General features: G+C 40.2%; 3 protein-coding genes across 7 annotated transcripts; all 3 read left to right on the top strand.

Annotated features, from left to right (window-relative positions):
* The first annotated feature begins 2484 nt into the window (after positions 1-2484).
* On the top strand, positions 2485-7551 carry LOC118220277 (heat shock protein HSP 90-alpha 1). Its single transcript, XM_035404081.1, has 11 exons — positions 2485-2664; positions 3702-3848; positions 3956-4322; positions 4434-4567; positions 4665-4973; positions 5137-5302; positions 5393-5583; positions 5689-5836; positions 5934-6202; positions 6341-6674; positions 6869-7551. Exons 2-11 carry the CDS (start codon positions 3702-3704, stop codon positions 6976-6978), a joined length of 2175 nt encoding a protein of 724 aa, XP_035259972.1. The 5' UTR covers positions 2485-2664; the 3' UTR covers positions 6979-7551.
* Positions 7552-8191: 640 nt separating this feature from the next.
* LOC118213512 (heat shock protein HSP 90-alpha) lies at positions 8192-15421 on the top strand. Of its 2 annotated transcripts, XM_035392490.1 has the most exons (12): positions 8192-8360; positions 8507-8589; positions 10212-10361; positions 11388-11754; positions 11959-12092; positions 12295-12597; positions 12880-13045; positions 13163-13353; positions 13596-13743; positions 14100-14368; positions 14536-14869; positions 15036-15421. In XM_035392490.1, exons 3-12 carry the CDS (start codon positions 10212-10214, stop codon positions 15146-15148), a joined length of 2175 nt encoding a protein of 724 aa, XP_035248381.1. In that variant the 5' UTR covers positions 8192-8360; positions 8507-8589; the 3' UTR covers positions 15149-15421. The 2 variants fall into 2 exon arrangements, with proteins under 2 accessions (XP_035248381.1, XP_035248382.1); XM_035392491.1 differs by lacking the exon at positions 8507-8589.
* Positions 15422-16121: 700 nt separating this feature from the next.
* LOC118223648 lies at positions 16122-19344 on the top strand. 4 transcript variants are annotated; one of them, XM_035410469.1, is made up of 5 exons: positions 16122-16218; positions 17128-17195; positions 17642-17713; positions 17853-17933; positions 18106-19344. In XM_035410469.1, the coding sequence occupies exons 1-5, from the start codon at positions 16125-16127 to the stop codon at positions 18658-18660; spliced, it is 870 nt and encodes a 289-aa protein (XP_035266360.1). In that variant the 5' UTR covers positions 16122-16124; the 3' UTR covers positions 18661-19344. The 4 variants fall into 4 exon arrangements, with proteins under 4 accessions (XP_035266360.1, XP_035266350.1, XP_035266380.1 ...); XM_035410459.1 differs by having other exon boundaries at positions 17639-17713; XM_035410489.1 differs by lacking the exon at positions 16122-16218 and adding an exon at positions 16266-16601.
* Positions 19345-20110: the final 766 nt, after the last annotated feature.

Raw genomic sequence — 20110 nt, 5'->3', positions numbered from 1 at the left:
TATTTGAAAGTGTAATGTATAATATGCTCTGTAGGTAACTGTCAGTAAGTAGCTGTTGTCATAAAATGCAGGTCTCTGGTTTGTGGTGGTGCATCTGTTTCAGTTCCTTGTTATGCATTTCTAGCATTTGACCTTCCAAGAAATGATAAAGACCTCTTAAAAAGCACACAGTGCTAAGTTTGTAACCTGAACTGATTCGACAAATATCAAACTGTATAGATTCATAAATGACAGCAGTGTAAAAGTCAACCTTGTTTTAAAAAGTGAGGTTTTTAATTTTGTTTATAAATAGATTGCCTTTTCATGACTTCAAAGATATGATAGATACTGTATAGATGTGTACATACAATATTTGCACATGCAGTATTGCTTTACCTCAGAGGGTATGATTGGTTTTGTTGGATTTGAATCCTTGACCCTTACTCTCAGTCTCCATTTCCTCCATCCAAGGTCCAAATCTGAACTGCACATGTTTTCAGAGAACTAGTTTTCCCTGAGAGATAAGAGGCAGAAATGAGAAAATATTTTCATCTTTACATCAGGTAAACTAGGATTTAAATGTAAGTAGTGGTATTTATGTGAGGTCAGGTTTTGTGGAGTGAAACGAAACACCTTTGAAGTAGAAGAACAAGAGCAGAATGCAAAACGGAGTCTCTAAACAAACATAAAAACTGTTCTAAACAGAATTATGTGTTCTCTACCCAAATTTGTTAGTATGCTGGCTTTGCTAGCACCAACCCTTCGAGGGAGAAATCCCTGGAAATTCTCCATGCTATTTTGTTTTTATGTGTTACTTTGGATACCTGTTTGCTATCCCATTTACTATGATTGCAGTTGCTACCATAACTATAGCAAAGACATATCTTTATATTGTATTATCACATTCCCTCAACGTGCCATGCTTCTATGAACCTAATGCCTTCTGAAAATGGTATATTTCTCAACAGCCCAAATCTACTCTGTTCAGGTTTGGAAAAGGAAACTTTTTTTATTCAGACAGACAGAATTGTCTCTCTCTGTTGTTTTGCGCCCCCATGTGGCCTATGTGGAAAAAAAAAAAAAAAAACAGGAATGTGCTTGACCGGCTAAGTCAATCGCACAACCTGAATCCAGCTGAACTTGTGTTTCACTTGCTGAAGACAACAGTGAAGGTTAAAAAAACCCGAAACAAACAGGAACTTAAGATGGCTGCAGTACAATACTGGCAGAGCATCACTAGGGAAGATTCCCAGCATCTGGTGGTGTTTATGGGCGGCAGACCTCAGTCATCAAATGCAAAGGATTTGCAACTATAAATATGACGACTTTAAGGTTCTTATTTTGTCCAACTACTTATGGGGCTGGTCTTCTCTTTCTTCTTCGTACAAGCAACTAAATGACAATTTGAGTCTGTTTATCGTATTGTCCACCAAAATACAAAATAAACGTGTTAATAAAGATGGAAAGGAACGCCCCACTCAGTCCCCCGCCAAGTTCCCCTGAAGCGTTTAGCTACATCTAAACGATTATATAAAAAACGTTTTCCCGTTTGCAGACTTGGAATAGGATATTTTATACACGTATACAGCTTAATATACTTAAAAAGTAAGATGTCTTGGAGCCATTACGCCGGCAGTTCTTTTAGAAATCAACGATTGCGCAATTTAGAATTCCGGAAGCCATCACGAGAACTGCGATGTGTCCGCATGACAGACTGCTGAGAACACCGGACAGAATTATCAAATAGCCTACCCTGGACTCCGTCCCCCTTGATATGACAATTTTACAATACAGACAACCTCAGTCAAATAAAAACTACAGAACAAAATTTGGTCGTCATGCTGATAGATCATCATAAAGACCGATAGTTAAATCATGGTATGTTTAGAAAATGTGACAAAATCAGATGCATTTTAAACAAGGAAAAAGGGCCAACTTGCTGTAATTGCCGGGGAAAATGGCATGTCAAAGTTTATAATGCAAGGCCCATATTAGACCATTGCATGAAAACATTAACATGTTTCAATCCAACACTTTAATTCTGCAAATATGCTGATTTGTCTAAACTCCTTTACTGCAACATTGCCAAATTATAAAAGGAAATGTGCGATTTTGATAGGACAACATAAACAACTGCGGGATGCAGACTGGGGCTTTTCATTGGGGAAAAGCAGTGAAATAAAACATTTACCCTTTGCATATGTGGTTGTTTAGCTGATACACACTCCCTCTGTCAGGCCTTTTCGACAACAGCCTACACTGGAGGATTGTGGAGTGAATCTTTGCCATGGGGTGTGAAACGAATGCGGCAGTGGTGTCCAGTGTTCCCCTCCCCAGGAGGGGGCTGGGACAGAACCAGGACAGCCATTAGGTATCTGAAGCTGACTGACAGACCCGGCTGTGCCTCTGTGGCCCTAAAAGGATATCCATGCGGAGCTGCGTAACACTCCCCCCCTTCTCCCCCCCCCCATCCAGACTTACTTTAGGCTTCTAGAAGTTCCCTCTGTAGCATATCATTACTTCTGGAACCTTCGGAAAAGAAGTTCTAGAAAGCCAGCCCACAGAGTATAAAAACCATACGATGGCCATAGGACCTGCTAGAGAGGACAGGAGCCTTAACCTGAAGCAAGAAGAGTACAAGATACTCAAGCTGAATACAGTTTATTTTTTGCACACCTCAGAAAGGTGAGTGAGATCTGACACAGGCAAATGAAGGCTTTCTGATATCCTAGGGAAGTACTATTTATAAAGATTAAAGATTCAATTAATGCACAAGCAGTGATAATAAAGACATAGTTGCCCACAATGCTTCTTTCTGTTAATTGGGGTGAAAATCAATGGGACTCCTTTATTTCATTTTGTCAGTTCAACAGCCAAAATATTAATATTCCGGTTTTAATTGTTATTTTTTCATTAGTGGTTGTGGTTATAGTGTTTGATCATGCCTTTGCTCTAGCTAAAAGTAGGAGAGTCTTATTTTTCTGTTACTTGGTGCCTAGTGTGAAACACATGGCCAGCACTTGCACTCAATGAGACTTACTGACAGATGGGAGATGAACTGGGACAATTCAATTGTTGTTCACTGGAATTAATAAACAACCTCACTGTAGGAAATTGCAGTAATTTCTTTGGTAGTTAATTATTGTAGCACAGTGTAAACCCATTAGAGGTCTAATTAACCTTGTATATATGACACTTACCTATAATGTAACAGGTATTAAGAATGTTTTTTTTTTAATGAAAGAGACAAACAACTTGATGGCCGTGTACACCAGACCTTTAGATAAAAATGGTATTCTGGCTGTTATTTGCCATTACTATCTAAACAAAAATTGTGACAGAAATTATTTGCAGGGTGGGTGTTGATACCTGAGCAGGGGGTTGCATTCTCAAATAGCAGAAATTGACACACTGCAAATGTAACTGTTGATCCACAGTGGTCTTTTTCCATGTTCCCCTTTACCTGCTATTGTTCTCCACTGTTGAATCTGAATTTACTAAAGCTCTAGTAAGTATAACAGGCCTCATGGGAGTCATGAAGTGCAGTTGAATAAAAATGTCATTTGTGGCTATATAATCATCACCCATCTACTCAATGTAGTGGCCTAACAGGAAGTGCAAAAGTACACCACTGAAAAATGTAACATTCCTCATTAAAACAAATGATGGAACTGATGTTCTAGCTGTTGTCAGAAACAAATACTTCATGGTGTTTTATACAGATGCCCGAGAGAGCTGAACAGCCCATGGAGGAGGTGGAGACTTTTGCCTTCCAGGCGGAGATCGCCCAGCTGATGTCCCTGATCATCAACACTTTCTACTCCAACAAAGAGATCTTCCTCAGGGAGATCATCTCCAACTCCTCAGATGTGAGTATACTGTGGGAAAACTTTATGTGTGCAGTTTTTATTAAATGGTGCATTTTGGGTACGTTGCAATTAGATAATATTTTATGTTTCTCAATTATTTCTTTCAGGCCCTGGACAAGATCAGATATGAAAGTCTGACTGACCCCAGCAAACTGGACTCCTGCAAAGAGTTGAAGATTGACATCATTCCTGACCAGGTCAAGCGCACCCTCACCATTGTTGACACAGGCATCGGAATGACTAAGGCCGACTTGATTAATAACTTGGGTACAATCGCCAAGTCAGGAACAAAGGCTTTTATGGAGGCCCTGCAGGCTGGGGCTGACATCTCCATGATTGGTCAATTTGGTGTGGGCTTCTACTCTGCCTACCTGGTTTCTGAGAAGGTGACCGTCATCACCAAACACAATGATGACGAGCAGTACATGTGGGAGTCAGCAGCAGGGGGCTCCTTCACTGTGAGACCTGACAATGGTAAGTCACCAGGAACATTTGTAACAATGAAGAAATTTTTTAAAAAAAGTTTTATTTTCTAGTTCCTAAATCAAGTTAAGTTCAGATTTCATAGTGCTGTGTCGTCTTCAGGTGAATCCATTGGTCGTGGCACCAAAGTTATACTTCACCTTAAGGAAGATCAGTCAGAGTATGTAGAGGAGCGGCGCATTAAGGATGTTGTGAAGAAACATTCCCAGTTCATTGGCTACCCCATCACGCTCTTTGTAAGTATGATGAAGGCTTATGAATGGCTGCAAATGAGTATGAAATAAGGAGTGGTGTCATTCTACAGTACCTGAACTTTCTTTAACTTCTCCCTAGGTGGAGAAGCACCGTGAGAAGGAGGTAGACTTGGATGAGGGTGAGAAGGCAGAAGAGGTAGAGAAGGACACAGCAGCAGCTGACAAAGATAAACCTCAGATCGAAGATATAGGTGCAGACGAAGATGAGGACACAAAAGAGGGGAAGAACAAGAGGAAAAAGAAGGTCAAGGAAAAATATATTGATGCCCAGGAATTAAACAAGACTAAGCCCATCTGGACCCGCAACCCTGATGACATCACTAATGAGGAGTATGGCGACTTCTACAAGAGTCTGACTAATGACTGGGAAGACCACTTAGCTGTAAAGGTGAGGCTTGCTATGCAGTCTTTTGCCACTTCATCTTCAGTTACCTTGTTACATTTAAATAAAAATGCAGTGCAAAAGTTCAGAATGCGAAAGGTTTTCTATGGGTAGAAAAGATCTTTCAGTAGTATCACCAACAATGTGTCAATTTTCATCTCGCCTGCAGCATTTCTCAGTGGAGGGTCAACTGGAGTTTCGGGCTTTGCTTTTTGTCCCAAGAAGAGCTGCATTTGACTTGTTCGAGAGCCGCAAGAAGAGGAATAACATCAAGCTGTATGTGCGCAGAGTGTTCATTATGGACAACTGCGAGGAACTGATGCCTGAGTATCTCAGTCAGTATAATCTCAATTTAAGTATTTCATCACATTTGAAGCTCTCGGGTCAAGAAAAAGTTGCTAATAATTAATAATTTCTTTGGTCAGACTTCATCAAAGGTGTGGTGGACTCTGAGGACCTTCCCCTGAACATCTCCAGAGAGATGTTGCAGCAGAGCAAGATCCTGAAGGTGATCCGTAAGAATCTGGTGAAGAAGTGCTTGGAGCTCTTCACTGAGATGGCTGAGGACAAAGACAACTACAAAAAGTTCTATGAGCAATTCTCCAAAAACATCAAGGTCAGATATCTATTAATTTGTCCTTTTTGTTCATCCATTTTTGTTTGGTGAACACAATTGTCTTTTGAAGGAGTGTTGAAATGTCAATCATTTATATTTCTGCAGCTGGGCATACACGAGGACTCCCAGAATCGCAAGAAGCTTTCTGAGCTGTTGAGATATTACACCTCCAGCTCTGCTGATGAGATGGTGTCACTGAAGGACTATGTGTCCCGCATGAAGGACAATCAGAAACACATCTACTACATCACTGGTAAATTAAATCATTCATTCAGGATTTATGTGTAATTCCAACTTGAAAGGGAAAAATCAAAATGCCTTTACAGACCAGCTGTTAATAAATTCCTCAGGTGAGACAAAAGACCAGGTGGCCAACTCTGCCTTTGTGGAGCGCCTTCGCAAGGCTGGCCTTGAGGTGATCTACATGATTGAGCCCATTGATGAGTACTGTGTCCAGCAGCTGAAGGAGTATGATGGCAAGAACCTTGTGTCTGTCACCAAGGAGGGCCTGGAACTCCCAGAGGATGATGAAGAGAAGAAGAAGCAGGAGGAGCTTAAGGCTAAATTTGAGAACCTCTGCAAGATCATGAAAGACATCCTTGACAAGAAAATTGAAAAGGTGCTTTTCAGATACTTCCTTTTACCACATTAAATGGCTACCCATTTGCTACACATACCCTTTCTTAGCATAGGAACTTTTGTTTACATGACTGCATATGGGAAATCTTGTTTTTTGTTTTTTTTTCGATGTTACCAGGTAGCAGTCTCCAACCGTCTGGTTGCATCCCCTTGCTGCATTGTTACCAGCACCTATGGCTGGACAGCAAACATGGAGAGGATTATGAAGTCTCAGGCTCTGCGAGACAACTCCACCATGGGTTACATGACAGCTAAAAAAAACCTTGAGATTAATCCTGAGCACCCCATCATTGAGACTCTGAGGCAGAAGGCAGAGGCTGACAAAAATGACAAAGCTGTGAAGGACCTAGTTATCTTGCTCTTCGAGACATCCTTGTTGTCCTCAGGCTTCACACTAGAGGACCCCCAAACACATGCAAATCGCATCTACCGGATGATCAAACTTGGCCTGGGTAAGTTGGTAAATCCAAGCCTGAGTAAACAGGACAGTGTGATGAATTTTACTGAAGTAGAAATCACCTCTTGGGCAGAATTCTCCTTTCATAACACAGATAAAACTTAAAGCTTGAATGTTCTTTAGAGTTTGAATTAGGATAGACTGACATTGATTGACTGAGAAACATTACTTTTGCCCCTTACTGTGCAGGAATTGATGATGATGATACAACTGTGGAGGATATCCTTCAGCCTGGTGAAGAGGATATGCCTGTCCTGGAAGGTGATGACGACACATCAAGAATGGAGGAGGTTGATTAAGGAATTTGCAATTGGCTTTTTAATAATACAATCTAATTAACAATGAATTTAGAAACAATGTATAATATAACTCATTATAAATTTATTTTTAAATGTTAAATGTTATGTAACAACCCACAGTTCTAAACAATGCCAACATAGTGACAGATTATCAGCAACCCATATTGTCATGTCCAAAATGTAAGATATATTTATATGTTTATACAACAGAAATCGAGCCATTTAAGTTTAAATTCCTATTATTTGGTATTTCATGTCCAGTGTAAAGTATTAATATATTTTTGGCAAAAGGCTTTGACATAAAAATATTTTGTTTTTATCTTTTTTGTGTCTATTTCAGTAAGTAATTATTTCTAATAAAGTAATTTATTAGCTCACTTAATGGAGCTGCATTGTAGCTTATGGTTAGGAAACTGTGCTTGCATATTCAAGGTTGTAAGTCTGATTCTCACCCTAGGCAAAGTACTTCATCTTCAGTAAAAATATCGACTATATAAATGGACTGTATGTAAAAAGAATGTGAACAAACTGTATAAGCCATCAGCTTCTTCTGAATGTATAAAATGTTAATAAATTTGCATCCATCCTTCATAAATGAGTTGCCTTCATCATTTGTACACAAACTCACTGAGGAGATTCTGAGTTGATGTTATTTTACAGAAATAACTATTAATAATTCCAATATCAATTCCAATTATTAGGCTTACTTTCAGTACAGCTGAAGATTACGCCTGCATTCACAGAGCATTTAATGTAATTTGAAAAACAAACCCCCCCCCCCAGTTAACATTATTACAAAACGATTTATTTTTTATATACTATTATGCCTTTGGGGCATAAAGCTTTTATGCCCCAAATGCTTGGAACACATTACCATTTATTATCCGTGAGGAAATTACTGTACACAATTTTAAGCAACAGCTGAAGACTCACTTCTTAAATCTTGCATTCAGCTAACTTTCTTTTTAATTATTTATTTTATGCTATTATTTAGTTTTTAATCTTCATTGAATATTCAGACTGTCTTTAGAGAAATGCGATAATTTTAGACGCTATAATGTATTCATTTTCTACCAACTTCAGGATATCATTCTTTCACTGGCATGAGAAAAAATACCTGCTTCAAATGGGGGGTTTTTACTCAGCGATTGGGGATTTAAGGAAAATCTGGCAACAGAGGCTTCGAGAGGCTTCTGGAAGCTGCGCTTCTCGAACTATCTGTACAGTACATACTAGCCAGGACAGAAGGAACAGTTAAGTTAACCAGCTGCGAGGCGAGGAATGCAGGTGAATAGCTAAATAGGCTAGTAGTTTTGCTAGTTAGCAAGATAACTACACGTGACCAACAAAAAAGGAATTAATATACAAAAGGAACAAGAAAGGTAAGCCAGAGATACAATACACTGTGTCAATTTATAAAACATTAACTAGTCAGGCTACGTACGTTAACTATTGCCAATATTTTACACCAACTGATTGCTTGAGTGTTTGTAACCTCGTGTTTGTCATTCACCTTAACACATCATAGGTTGCGAAGATAGCTTAGTAAAGACATTCATATCAGCAACGCCCGACAGAATCTCCAGAAAACTCCAGGTCTGCTGCTTCGAGGTAAATTAAACTAAGCTGAGCCAGAGAGTACTGTAATTAAATTTAACTCTTGGTCGCTTAAATACTTGTGCCCCCTCATCGTAAGATTAAAGTTGGCCGCATAGAAATCAGTTAAATTGAAATTAACTAAATGTCAGAACAAGTTCTTACATAATAAAATTTAACAAATTCGGGAAATGTACTTTTTGTATTCGCTCAATGCAACACATATTGGGTAAACTAGGCTATTTAGCATAAAATGTAACGGATTTGTGATTTTATTTTTCAGGTTTGTAAAGTTATTTTTTTTGGGTAACTGGTGTTCAGTATTCACGTGCAGGAGTATAAGTGCAAGCAGAGTTTACCCCTTGGTTTTGAATATTTGTCTCGGTCGTTCTATGGTGAAACAGGGCTGTACTGTGCAACAATATTGTCACATTTTGCGATTAAAAAAGTGCTTTCGGAATATAAATACATATTCCTTTATAACACCCCTGAGGCAAGTTTAGTTTGATGGAGTTTTATCATTATTAATGTTAAATCTACAGGACTCTAAGTTCAACACAATGTTCGTGTTTGAAGCCTCTAACTACTGTGCCCTCAAAATATGTACTCTCTACTAAGCACACTGTTTACTGTTTAGTGCATATTTTTAGCAAGCAATAGGCAGTATGCAAAAAATACTGTGGAAGTCCCGTCCTTGTGGTAAAAAGGCCTGTTCCTCTCTGTTTTATACTACCCAGAGATGGCTCTGCCTCACCTCCTAAAAAGCATGGTTTACTTCCTGAAATGCGTGCTCCTGAACACACTCAGCGAAACCCTGGAATTAAGCGATCATCTGGGGATTTTCAGTTGACTACATTTAGAGAAAATTTCACCTACTTAATATCTTTCTCATCCGTACTGAACTTATATACATAATAGTAGGCAAGTATGCTGTTTTGGACGTAGCTCATTTCTGTTCTAACACCGACAATTGTCTGCATTATGGGACACATATAAGTTGTCATTATCATTTCGTAGCCTGCCCTACTAACAACTCTAATTCCAACCTTACACTGTAAGAGATAGCAGCAACTTTCATGTAGTAGCGCGCAGTCAGCTAGCAAGAGCCGAGAAAGCAGAGGCCGTGTCCAACCCAGCCTCCTAAGTACTGTGTCCTAAACATATGTACTGTCTACTAAGCATACTGCCTACTATTTATACATATTTTTAGTACGAAGTAGGCTGTATGTGAAAAATATCCTCCATAATATTTTTCGACGGCTCTACAGAAGTGCAGTAAGACATCCCGGCCTTGTAGGAAACAGGCCCTGCCTGTCGCTCTCTGATTTATGTGACCTGCTCCTGAAAAGTGTGGTTTACTTCCTGAAGAGTGTGCTGCAGAATACACTTACACTCGCAGCCCTCTAAAATGGTTGAGTATGAAAGATAAAACCTTCACAGCCAGTGTGCACTATTGCATGAGGAGCTCTCAGTACTGTGCATTATGTGAGCCCTTGCCTTGAAGTAGCACCGTTTAGTAGCTGCCCCTGACATTTTCCTGTATAGTAGATGGAACTGTTCAAGGTTTGAGATTTTACAGGGTGTGTCAGGGTTGTATGCTGTGATGGCTAGTGGGTATTTGTATTCTGTGTCCTCAGATGCCTGAAGCAAATGATCAGCCCATGGAGGAGGAGGTGGAGACTTTTGCCTTCCAGGCGGAGATTGCCCAACTGATGTCCCTGATTATCAATACTTTCTACTCCAACAAAGAGATCTTCCTCAGGGAGCTCATCTCCAACTCCTCAGATGTGAGTATACTGTGGGGTAACTGGTCTGTGTGCAGCTTTGACTAAATTATGTTAGGCTACATATCAAATGTATTAATGTAAGTAATAATGTGGTCAAAGATAAATACCTAATGGAAACAGATATGAAGGTGGGAACTACCCCAGGAATTAGGAAAAAATAGAAAAAGAAAGTAATAATTAACTTTTAATTATTATTAACTAATTTTTTTTAATTAACTAATAAAAATTAAAATGTATTATTAGATTAAAGAGTTTTATAATGAACTGTACTTGTACTATTATCTTTAATTTGCTGCTGGTAGAAAGTTATTGAATGTAGACAGGCTGGTGATTTGTTCCATTTTAAAGCTCCTGCATATAGATGTTTAGTTTTAGCCATCAAATGTTTAAATTTGACAATGGTTCTATAAGTATTTCTGATTTAAGTAGAATATGTATACAGGTGATTTTCTCTACAAAGTTTGACTTTGGGAGACCTCTTACTTAACCCGGTGAACAGCATATTTATGGCTGCAAAATTTTGCATGTATATTTTTATAATCCTGTGTAAATGGAAGAAGATGAAAATAGTACACTGCCACTGCACATATGAGCTTGACTGCCATCTTAATGATACTAATAAATTCACAATAGTAGTAAGTCTTATGGTCATAAAAATGTACATGCACTAAAGTGCCAAATGAGTCAAAATGGGGCAGAGTCACCATGTGTCAGAAACCCAGTTTATGATAAATGTCACAACCATAAGGATTTGAAACTTGTATATCCGTAATGAAAAATAACCTCCATCTATCAAAAGTTACGCATTTTCCACTAGGAAGATACGAGATATATATAATCAAGTATGCGACATTCAGCTGAAGATTTACATGTTTGCACATAAATACTTGTAAGAATGAAATTGTCTCTTGTCTGCTGTCCTCTATTAGATGAAGCTTTGAAGGAATGTAGAGAACTTTATTGTGATTATTATTGTTTAATTTAAGTGAAAATACCAAATAAACATGAGAATTTTTCTTCTGAAAGGCTCTTGACAAAATCAGATATGAGAGCCTGACAGACCCTGCCAAGCTGGATTCTGGGAAAGACCTCAAGATTGACATCATTCCGAACAAAGAGGAGCGCACGCTAACCCTCGTCGACACAGGCATCGGGATGACTAAGGCTGACCTGATCAACAACCTGGGAACCATTGCCAAGTCAGGAACGAAGGCTTTTATGGAGGCCCTGCAGGCTGGGGCTGACATCTCTATGATTGGTCAATTTGGTGTGGGCTTCTATTCCGCCTACCTGGTAGCTGAGAGGGTGACCGTCATCACCAAGCACAATGACGATGAGCAGTATACCTGGGAATCATCTGCTGGGGGCTCTTTCACAGTCAAAGTGGACACCTGTAAGATTACAATCATAAATTGTGATAAGATCAGATCACAGTAATGAACTGTGATAAACTGTGTGTGATCTTGCTTATTTTATGACAAGTCTGCTAGTACTGCATTCTCCAATATATTGTGTACTAGATAAAATATTTTAATGTATTTGTGTGATTCATGATATACATGGCCTCATTCAATTAAAATACTTGTTCATCTATCAGGTGAGCCTCTGGGCCGTGGAACAAAAGTGATTCTGCATTTGAAAGAGGACCAGTCCGAATACCTTGAGGAGCGGAGGGTGAAAGAAATTGTAAAAAAGCACTCCCAGTTTATTGGATACCCTATTACACTGTTTGTAAGTACCATCTTGATAGCCCTGAAGTTCAGCAGTATTTGAACGCTAGTACATGAGCACAAAGAGACAGTGGGTACAGCAGAAATGTTATGTGCTAAAGCATGTGATAATCTCATTTGAGCTGTCCAACAAAGAATAAGTGGAGAAATCCCATTGTTCAGGCTGCCCTGGTACTGCGTCCTAAGCTCTGTTCTTGGCACAGGTGGAGAAAGAGCGTGATAAGGAGGTGAGTGACGATGAGGCAGAGGAGGAAAAGGACAAAGAGGAAAAGAGTGAAGAGGACAAACCTGACATTGAGGATGTGGGCTCTGACGAAGAGGAGGATGAGAAACAGAGCTCCGACAAGAAGAAGAAGAAGAAGATCAAGGAGAAGTACATTGACCAGGAGGAGCTGAACAAGACCAAGCCCATCTGGACAAGAAACCCAGATGACATTACCACAGAGGAGTACGGCGAGTTTTACAAGAGCCTGACCAATGACTGGGAGGACCACCTGGCTGTAAAGGTGAGGCTTAATATCAGGGCTGTCATTACTCTGAGCCAATCAATAAAGCACCCTGAGTTCCCTCTTTGCTGAAGACTCATCTTTTTTGGATACGTTTCACACCTCCAGTGTAGTTTTATATGATGTAGTCTCCTCATGACAGCCCGTGGTACCATGAAATGTAATATGTCTCATTTGTAAGCAACACTGCAGTCACAGAAAATTATCATCTTAGTCCTGTAAAGAGGTTTGCATTTTGTTCCTTTCGAGTTCTCCCTCACCCTGATCGTTCTCTGCTGGCAGCACTTTTCAGTTGAAGGCCAGCTGGAGTTCAGGGCCCTCCTCTTTGTGCCAAGGCGTGCCCCCTTCGACCTGTTTGAGAACAAGAAGAAGAAGAACAACATCAAGCTCTATGTGCGCAGGGTGTTCATCATGGACAACTGTGATGAGCTCATACCAGAATACCTCAGTAAGTAGGCAGAAGGCATATCTCCTAAAGTGGCTGAATTGCTTGATGTGCTTAAATTTGGATTGAAGGTGTTCACAGACCAATCTGCTAAAGCACTGCCTTGTGTGTTCCTATTAGACTTCATCAAAGGTGTGGTGGACTCTGAGGACCTTCCCCTGAACATCTCCAGAGAGATGTTGCAGCAGAGCAAGATCCTGAAGGTGATCCGTAAGAACCTGGTGAAGAAGTGCTTGGAGCTGTTTACTGAGCTTGCTGAGGCTAAGGACAACTACAAGAAGTGCTATGAGCAGTTCTCCAAGAACATCAAGGTCAGTCCTAAAAACAACTGTCGCCTTATATTTGTGAAATTGACCAGGGTGTCATTTTAGCTTTTTGCTGAGTAGCTAGAAGCGGAACTTCACCTAGTCACTAACTCATCTAATAGTTTCTTTCTATAAAGGATTATGTTGATGTAGTGTAGTCATTTTTGTTGTATGTACTACTTTACTTTTACTTTTACTTTGCAAATGAGCGACATGATCAAATGATAAAAATTACCCCCCGCCCTCAGCTTGGAATCCATGAGGATTCTCAGAACCGCAAGAAGTTGTCAGAGCTGCTAAGATACTATACCTCTGCCTCTGGAGATGAGATGGTGTCCCTCAAGGACTATGTCACTCGCATGAAGGACAATCAGAAACATATCTACTACATTACTGGTGAGTATTTTTTTTTCAGCCTAGAGCAGTGTTTCTCAACCTTGGTTCTGGGGACCCACTGTGTATGCTGGTTTTTCTAAAACCCAATTTCTTAATCAATTAATCAATTAAGAACAATTAGCAGCTCATTGCAATATGAGTTTTTTACTGTAGTTGGAACAAAAGCATACACAGTGGGTCCCCAGGACCGGGGTTGAGAAACACTGGCCTAGACCATAGGTCACTTATCTCACTCCAAAGTGATAAATCAGTGGCAAGTCCTTGAATATTATCATACAAGTGCCTGTCAGATCTGTCCATCAGTGGCTCTTCACAGATTTGCAACTAGTCTCAGTTGTGACTTTGTGTTCCTGCAGGTGAGACAAAAGACCAAGTGGCCAACTGTGCCTTTGTGGAGCGCCTTCGCAAGGCGGGCCTTGAGGTAATCTACATGATTGAGCCCATCGATGAGTACTGCGTCCAGCAGCTCAAAGAGTTTGAAGGAAAGAACCTGGTGTCTGTGACCAAAGAGGGCCTGGAGCTGCCTGAGGATGAGGAGGAGAAGAAAAGGCAAGAGGAGAAAAAAGTAAAGTTTGAGAACCTCTGCAAGATTATGAAAGACATCTTGGAGAAGAAAGTAGAGAAGGTGAGATGCATCACTGCCTCCAAAGCACTTTACTGTAATCCCTGTCTCTTGTCATGTTTCAGGCATGAGCAAGCTGAATGTATGCCTAGGAAATGAAAGATTGCTGGCAGCTGTCATAGAACCATGTCCATTGCTTGTGACTAACCCTTTTGCTTGGTTTGGACCAGGTCACAGTCTCCAACCGCTTAGTGGCTTCCCCCTGCTGCATTGTCACCAGCACTTATGGCTGGACAGCCAATATGGAGAGGATAATGAAAGCTCAGGCGCTGAGGGATAACTCCACTATGGGCTACATGGCTGCAAAGAAGCACCTTGAGATTAATCCCGAGCACCCCATTGTCGAGACTCTCAGACAGAAGGCCGAGGCTGACAAAAACGACAAGTCAGTAAAGGACCTAGTCATCCTTCTCTTCGAGACTGCATTATTATCCTCAGGCTTCACGTTGGATGATCCCCAAACACACTCAAATCGCATCTACAGGATGATTAAGCTTGGCCTGGGTGAGTGCCCTCGAAAGTCAAAATCATCTCTGCTCATACTATTTTGCAACCATTGACTCACTGTCCCCTCATCTGCTTTAGCAGGTCAGGGATTATCTTGTTGAAAGTTGTGGGTGACTGGGTCCTTTGTGCAAAATCAGCTCACAAACCCCCTATCCTTTACCAGGTATTGATGAGGATGACATGTCAATGGAGACGGAAACTAAACCTGCTACTGTTGAGGATATGCCGCCCTTGGAAGGAGACGACGATGCATCCAGGATGGAGGAAGTCGACTGAGTTTGAATGCTTAACTTTAGTTGGTTTGAAATCTGGAGTACCAGTGCTGACTGCATGTGACCAATTTTGATGCTTAAAAATGAAAATCGATTACCCTGTTCATTGCAGTACCTGCTGACATTCTGTATTTTTATTAATTTGTTTTCCATTTAATTTTGTAATGTTTAGTTTTTTTATTTTGTATTTTTTACATTCCAATACTTTTTTGTGTGTGAAATAACTTGCGTTGTACATTTCTTTGAAATAAAAGTGTTGAAATGGTTGGATCTAGAATACACATCCTTGGATTACTCTTTTTATGAATATACTATTATGCATATTGTCTTAGTATGCTTTGCGTGTGTGTGTGCGTGCGTGCGTGTGAAATGGTCCAATTACATAACACAATTTCATTTTTCTTATCGTAATAGTGGAAAGGGCCCAAGTAGATTCAGAAAGACTATGATTCCAGCCCTGCCTTCTTCTTGACTGGTATTGATGGGGAACTGATTTTAAGCCAATGCTTAAATATTCATAAAAAGGATTAAATAAATGTAGTAATAAAGGGAAGGAAAGGCATGTCTGCAAGTTTCTGACCTCCCTATGAAACAATAATTTGCCTCACAAATGCCGATATGACTTGTGCCCTAAACTCCGGCAATGAATACCATTTGCTTGGGATTCAAAGGAGTACGCCAATTATAATTTGGTAATTTACAAGATCTGTACATTATGTAGCCTGGAGTTCCTAGGTGAAGCATGAGGATTTGCAGTATTGGTGTGGAGTATTTCAGTTCACCCAATACCCAAGCCAAAATACAAATGTTATTAGAGATTTATGCAGTTATAATAAAGCAGATGATTTTGGTGGTGGGCTAGTTATACAGTCTTTGCTAACATCTGCATAAATTGTTTTTTTTGTCGCAAAAGGCTGCGAATATCTAACTCGTTATGGAATTCGTGTCATATGTGTTCAGTCGTCGAAAATCTGCGTGCAATGTCCATTTCTGTTAAAGGGGGCGACAAAAACGCTTCATACAGCAGAATGTCGACTAGGCGTAAAAAGCGAAGGCAGAAACAGGCGGTTCAAGGTAACAATGTTTTGCATTGACTAAGCAGTTAAAAATTTTCAACCAGAAATTCTGTCGGTGCTACGAGTGCCTTCCTTTCGCGGTCAATAATGTTTTGTGAAGTCCTGATGAAAATTCTCCATATTTTCAGAGCTAGACTCTATTCGTGTCAGAGTGTCTTCACCCGGAATTGTTACCCGCCTTTGCATTGAAGAAACGAGTTTTTTCATAGCCTAATGCCACTGAATTTAGATTTTCTTGGCGTGCATCGGTATTAGTTTCTTTCTGTCATTTACTAAGCGAATTGCACAGTTAAGTAGCCTGCTTAACTTCCAAGGCATGTAAGTATTTGATGCTGAATTACGTGAATGCGAACCAGGGTGTGAAGTCTTCATAATACGCAGGTGCGTGGAATCATGAAAAGTTTTCTTAGCACATAATTTACAACCTCCACCTTTGCGCTGAGATTGCATATTAATATTTTGCAAAGCTTCAGAAGCAGTGTCAAATAGTCCCAATCCCTCGATGTACTTTATGCGTTTCTGTATGCTCACTGCTAGTCCCATATATAAAGTATGTAACAAATATATCTGCTGTATTATGGACGCGAAAGGTGCTTGGTTTCAGACTGAAACATTGAGTCCTGCATTAATTTTTTTTTACTAAACCTGAAAATCAAGTAAATATTTTTGTCTCTGAAGACATTGTAGTACAGATACACTTGTACCTGTGGTTAGCTGCACATATTCTTTTTGTATCCTCCCGCAGGCATTGTTACTAAACTTTTCAGAAGAACAACACTGAACAGATTTTGTGCATTAGGTGGTTATGTTCTGCTGACCATAAAAAATACAGGTCTTTTGCAATAAATCCACATACCTGACATACCAGTGCACCTCATAACTGGCTTTGTCATCTCTGTGTGAGCAGGGTCTCGTGATGGGAAAGATGGACAGAAAAGTACAGGTTGTGTGGACAGATTGGCTTTCAAGTACATGGTGAGCATATCCAGAAATGCCTGGTCCTTTTAGTACCCATTTAGTTTTCCGTATGAAAAAAGGGAACTGCAGTGCATAGACACTGCACTGTAGATGCATTACTTAGAGGGTGGATAAGATAGACAAATATCCTCATAGCTTTACCACACAACAAGTGAAGTATTAGTTTGTGTAATCATAGGACATAAGTTTATTTGGACGGAAAAGGAGGCAACAGAAGTGGTAGTATATATGCTTCAGTATATATTCCGAAATTGCTTCAGTATATATCCAGCTGTATAAATGGATACAATGTAAAATGCTATGTAAAAGTTGTGTAAGTCACTCTGGATAAGTGCGTCTGCTAAATGCCTGTAATGTAATGTAATATGCCTGTGAAGATAGTTGATGAGATTAAGCAGTGTTTTTTATTTCCCTTTTTATTTTAACTCACTTTATCCCAGGAGATGTGTAAAGTAGAATCCAGCACGGACTCGGAGTCAGACACTAGTCCGAGATGGTCTGACACAAGCACCAAGGTATTTCACTTGACTGTGTGTGTTATTCTGAATTAAATTGGGTTCAAAACCAAAACGCTTTTGTGGGGTAAAGGAGAAGGAAAAGCACATGCTGGGTCTCACCACTGTATGAATACATCTGTTGTATTGCTCCGTCTAGGGATGTGTTTCTAATACATCTGAGAGCCGAACCCACAAGATGCTGACATTTGTACCAAAGCCTGGACGCTATCAACTACCAGTGAGTAAAAGCAAAGCACTGGTCTATATACCAAAGTATACCAAAGTTGCTTGTAATCCTTTGCAGTGATTCTGTAAACTACTTTATACTGCCGACTCCTTTGAGTATGACTCACTACATTTCCCAGTGTGCATTGCATTTTAATCTATTTATCATGCCTGTTTTTCTCAAGTCTTTGGACCCCTATGATGGGAGCTCAGAGGACTCTGGGTCATCTAAATGTGGCCCAAAAGGACAGCGGCAGGGAGGCTGCAGAATGCGGAGCAGGGGTCGCAGGGGGACTGCAAACGCAGCTACTTTCTCCAGGGAGGTGGGGAAATGCGGGGCCCAGGCCAGCACACCAACACTGCCGGCTCCGGATGTCCAGATGAGATCATCAAGTGACTCCGAAATTCGAAAAGCTGACCATGGCCTCTTGTCCCCCAAAGGCCATAAGGAACACATGAAAGAGATGGCCATAGATTCTGGGATGCACACAGAATCATCCCTCTGCACACCTGGAGTCTTTGCCTACGTGGGTGTGACTCCTGTCCGACTGCCTGAAAGCCCCTCCCACAAGAGCCAGGCGGGATCTCATAGGCTGCATCCCAAATCTCCCAACAGCCCAACGCCTCTAAAGTCCCTTCCCAAACGCAAGTCATGTTTCCCAGGTGCTGAAGCAGGGGAGCGCGGTCCAAGGAAGAGGCAATGTGTTGTGGACATGGAAGTGGCCCACTTTCCCCTGTAGACTTGTATCTACAGGAAAAACAGCAGTGACTATTTCTTCATGAAGCACATTTGAGCCATACATCTTTCCAATCCATTGTAAGCCAAGGGGTGTATTTCCTATTAATTGAAGATTAATTTAAAAACTCTGTATTATATGATCGAGTGTTTGTGGTCACACTGCACCAGATCCCTAATTCATGTGGGTTGTGACTATGCAGAATATTCTCCAGTCTACAACCAAAATAAATAAGTGAGTCTTGAAATGTGTACAGCTTGGCACCCTAAACCAGAAGCTACTGATACTGCTAATATCATTGACTTTTGTGAAGTTAGTTTTTTTATTGGCTGATACAATGTATTGAGTGCTCATGGCTGTTCTGTTCTTTGCACAGAAGGGACGAGTCATTTTTCTTAATTTTTGAAATGTGGAATTGGGAACAATTCACCAAGGGCTTCATGCTTAAAGCACGTTTTGCCTTATGTACACAATTTATATTGTATAAGGTTATGCGCAGCATAAGTTTTGCTTTGATGGTGGAGTTCAGTACTTCTGTTTGTTTGAAGAAAATAAATATTGCACTTGAAATTATATCAAAGTGGCAGCACTGTCCTTGAGATCCTGGTAGTTTTTCTTCAGTCAAAATTTTGTAAGCCAGTTATTTCTGTTCCAATGTTTTATACAATTAAAAATGTTCCAAGCAGGCCAAATGGTAAAATGGTGCTGACCTTCAAGTGTTGTGATGTCACCAACTTAAGTTATGGACTCCAAAACATAAACATACTGCATCTGAATGACCACATCCTATTTAATATTTGTATGGGGTGTCACCATGTGGTGGTACTAATCCAAAGATATGTTTTTGCTTTTAAGATTTCATTTGCTGTGCTGTGATTTTTAGAACCACCACAACACATATTCCAACTGCATTGCATATTCCTGTCTGAAAGTATTAATTACATTGTTTTAAAAATTTTGGTACGTTTAGGTTTCTTCAGTTGTGCCAATCTCAAGGTTTAAGCTGAAGGTGGCATCTTTGAAGTTCCAATTCAATTACTTTGTACACACTGAAAATGTGTATCACAGAGAATGCTTGATGGGGCATGACCAAACCAAAGGCAGGAAAATGAGGTTTCGTTACACTTGAATTAGAACCGTGGTCTCCAAGCCCGGTCCTGGAGAGCTACAGGGTCTGTTGGTTTTTGTTTTCACCTTAAAATCAGCACCCAATTGAGACCCAAGACACCAGGTGAGTTGAGTTAACTGTGTAATCAACTGCTCTAATTGATTCATGAAGTGCAGAGTCACTATGAAAACCAGCAGACCCTGTAGCTCTCCAGGACCAGGGTTGGATACCACTGGATTAGAGGGCCACACTAGAGACTTAAAGAAATACTATGGGCAGCAGATCTTGGATTTGAACCCTCAGTTCTCTCACTGCAGCAAAAGTACCATTCAGAGCAGTTACTGG

The sequence above is a fragment of the Anguilla anguilla genome, chromosome 1 (genome assembly GCF_013347855.1).
Source record: "Anguilla anguilla isolate fAngAng1 chromosome 1, fAngAng1.pri, whole genome shotgun sequence".
NCBI classification, from domain to species: Eukaryota; Metazoa; Chordata; class Actinopteri; order Anguilliformes; family Anguillidae; genus Anguilla; species Anguilla anguilla.
Note: the sequence above shows the minus strand (reverse complement) of the source record. Positions and strands in the feature narration are given on the sequence as shown.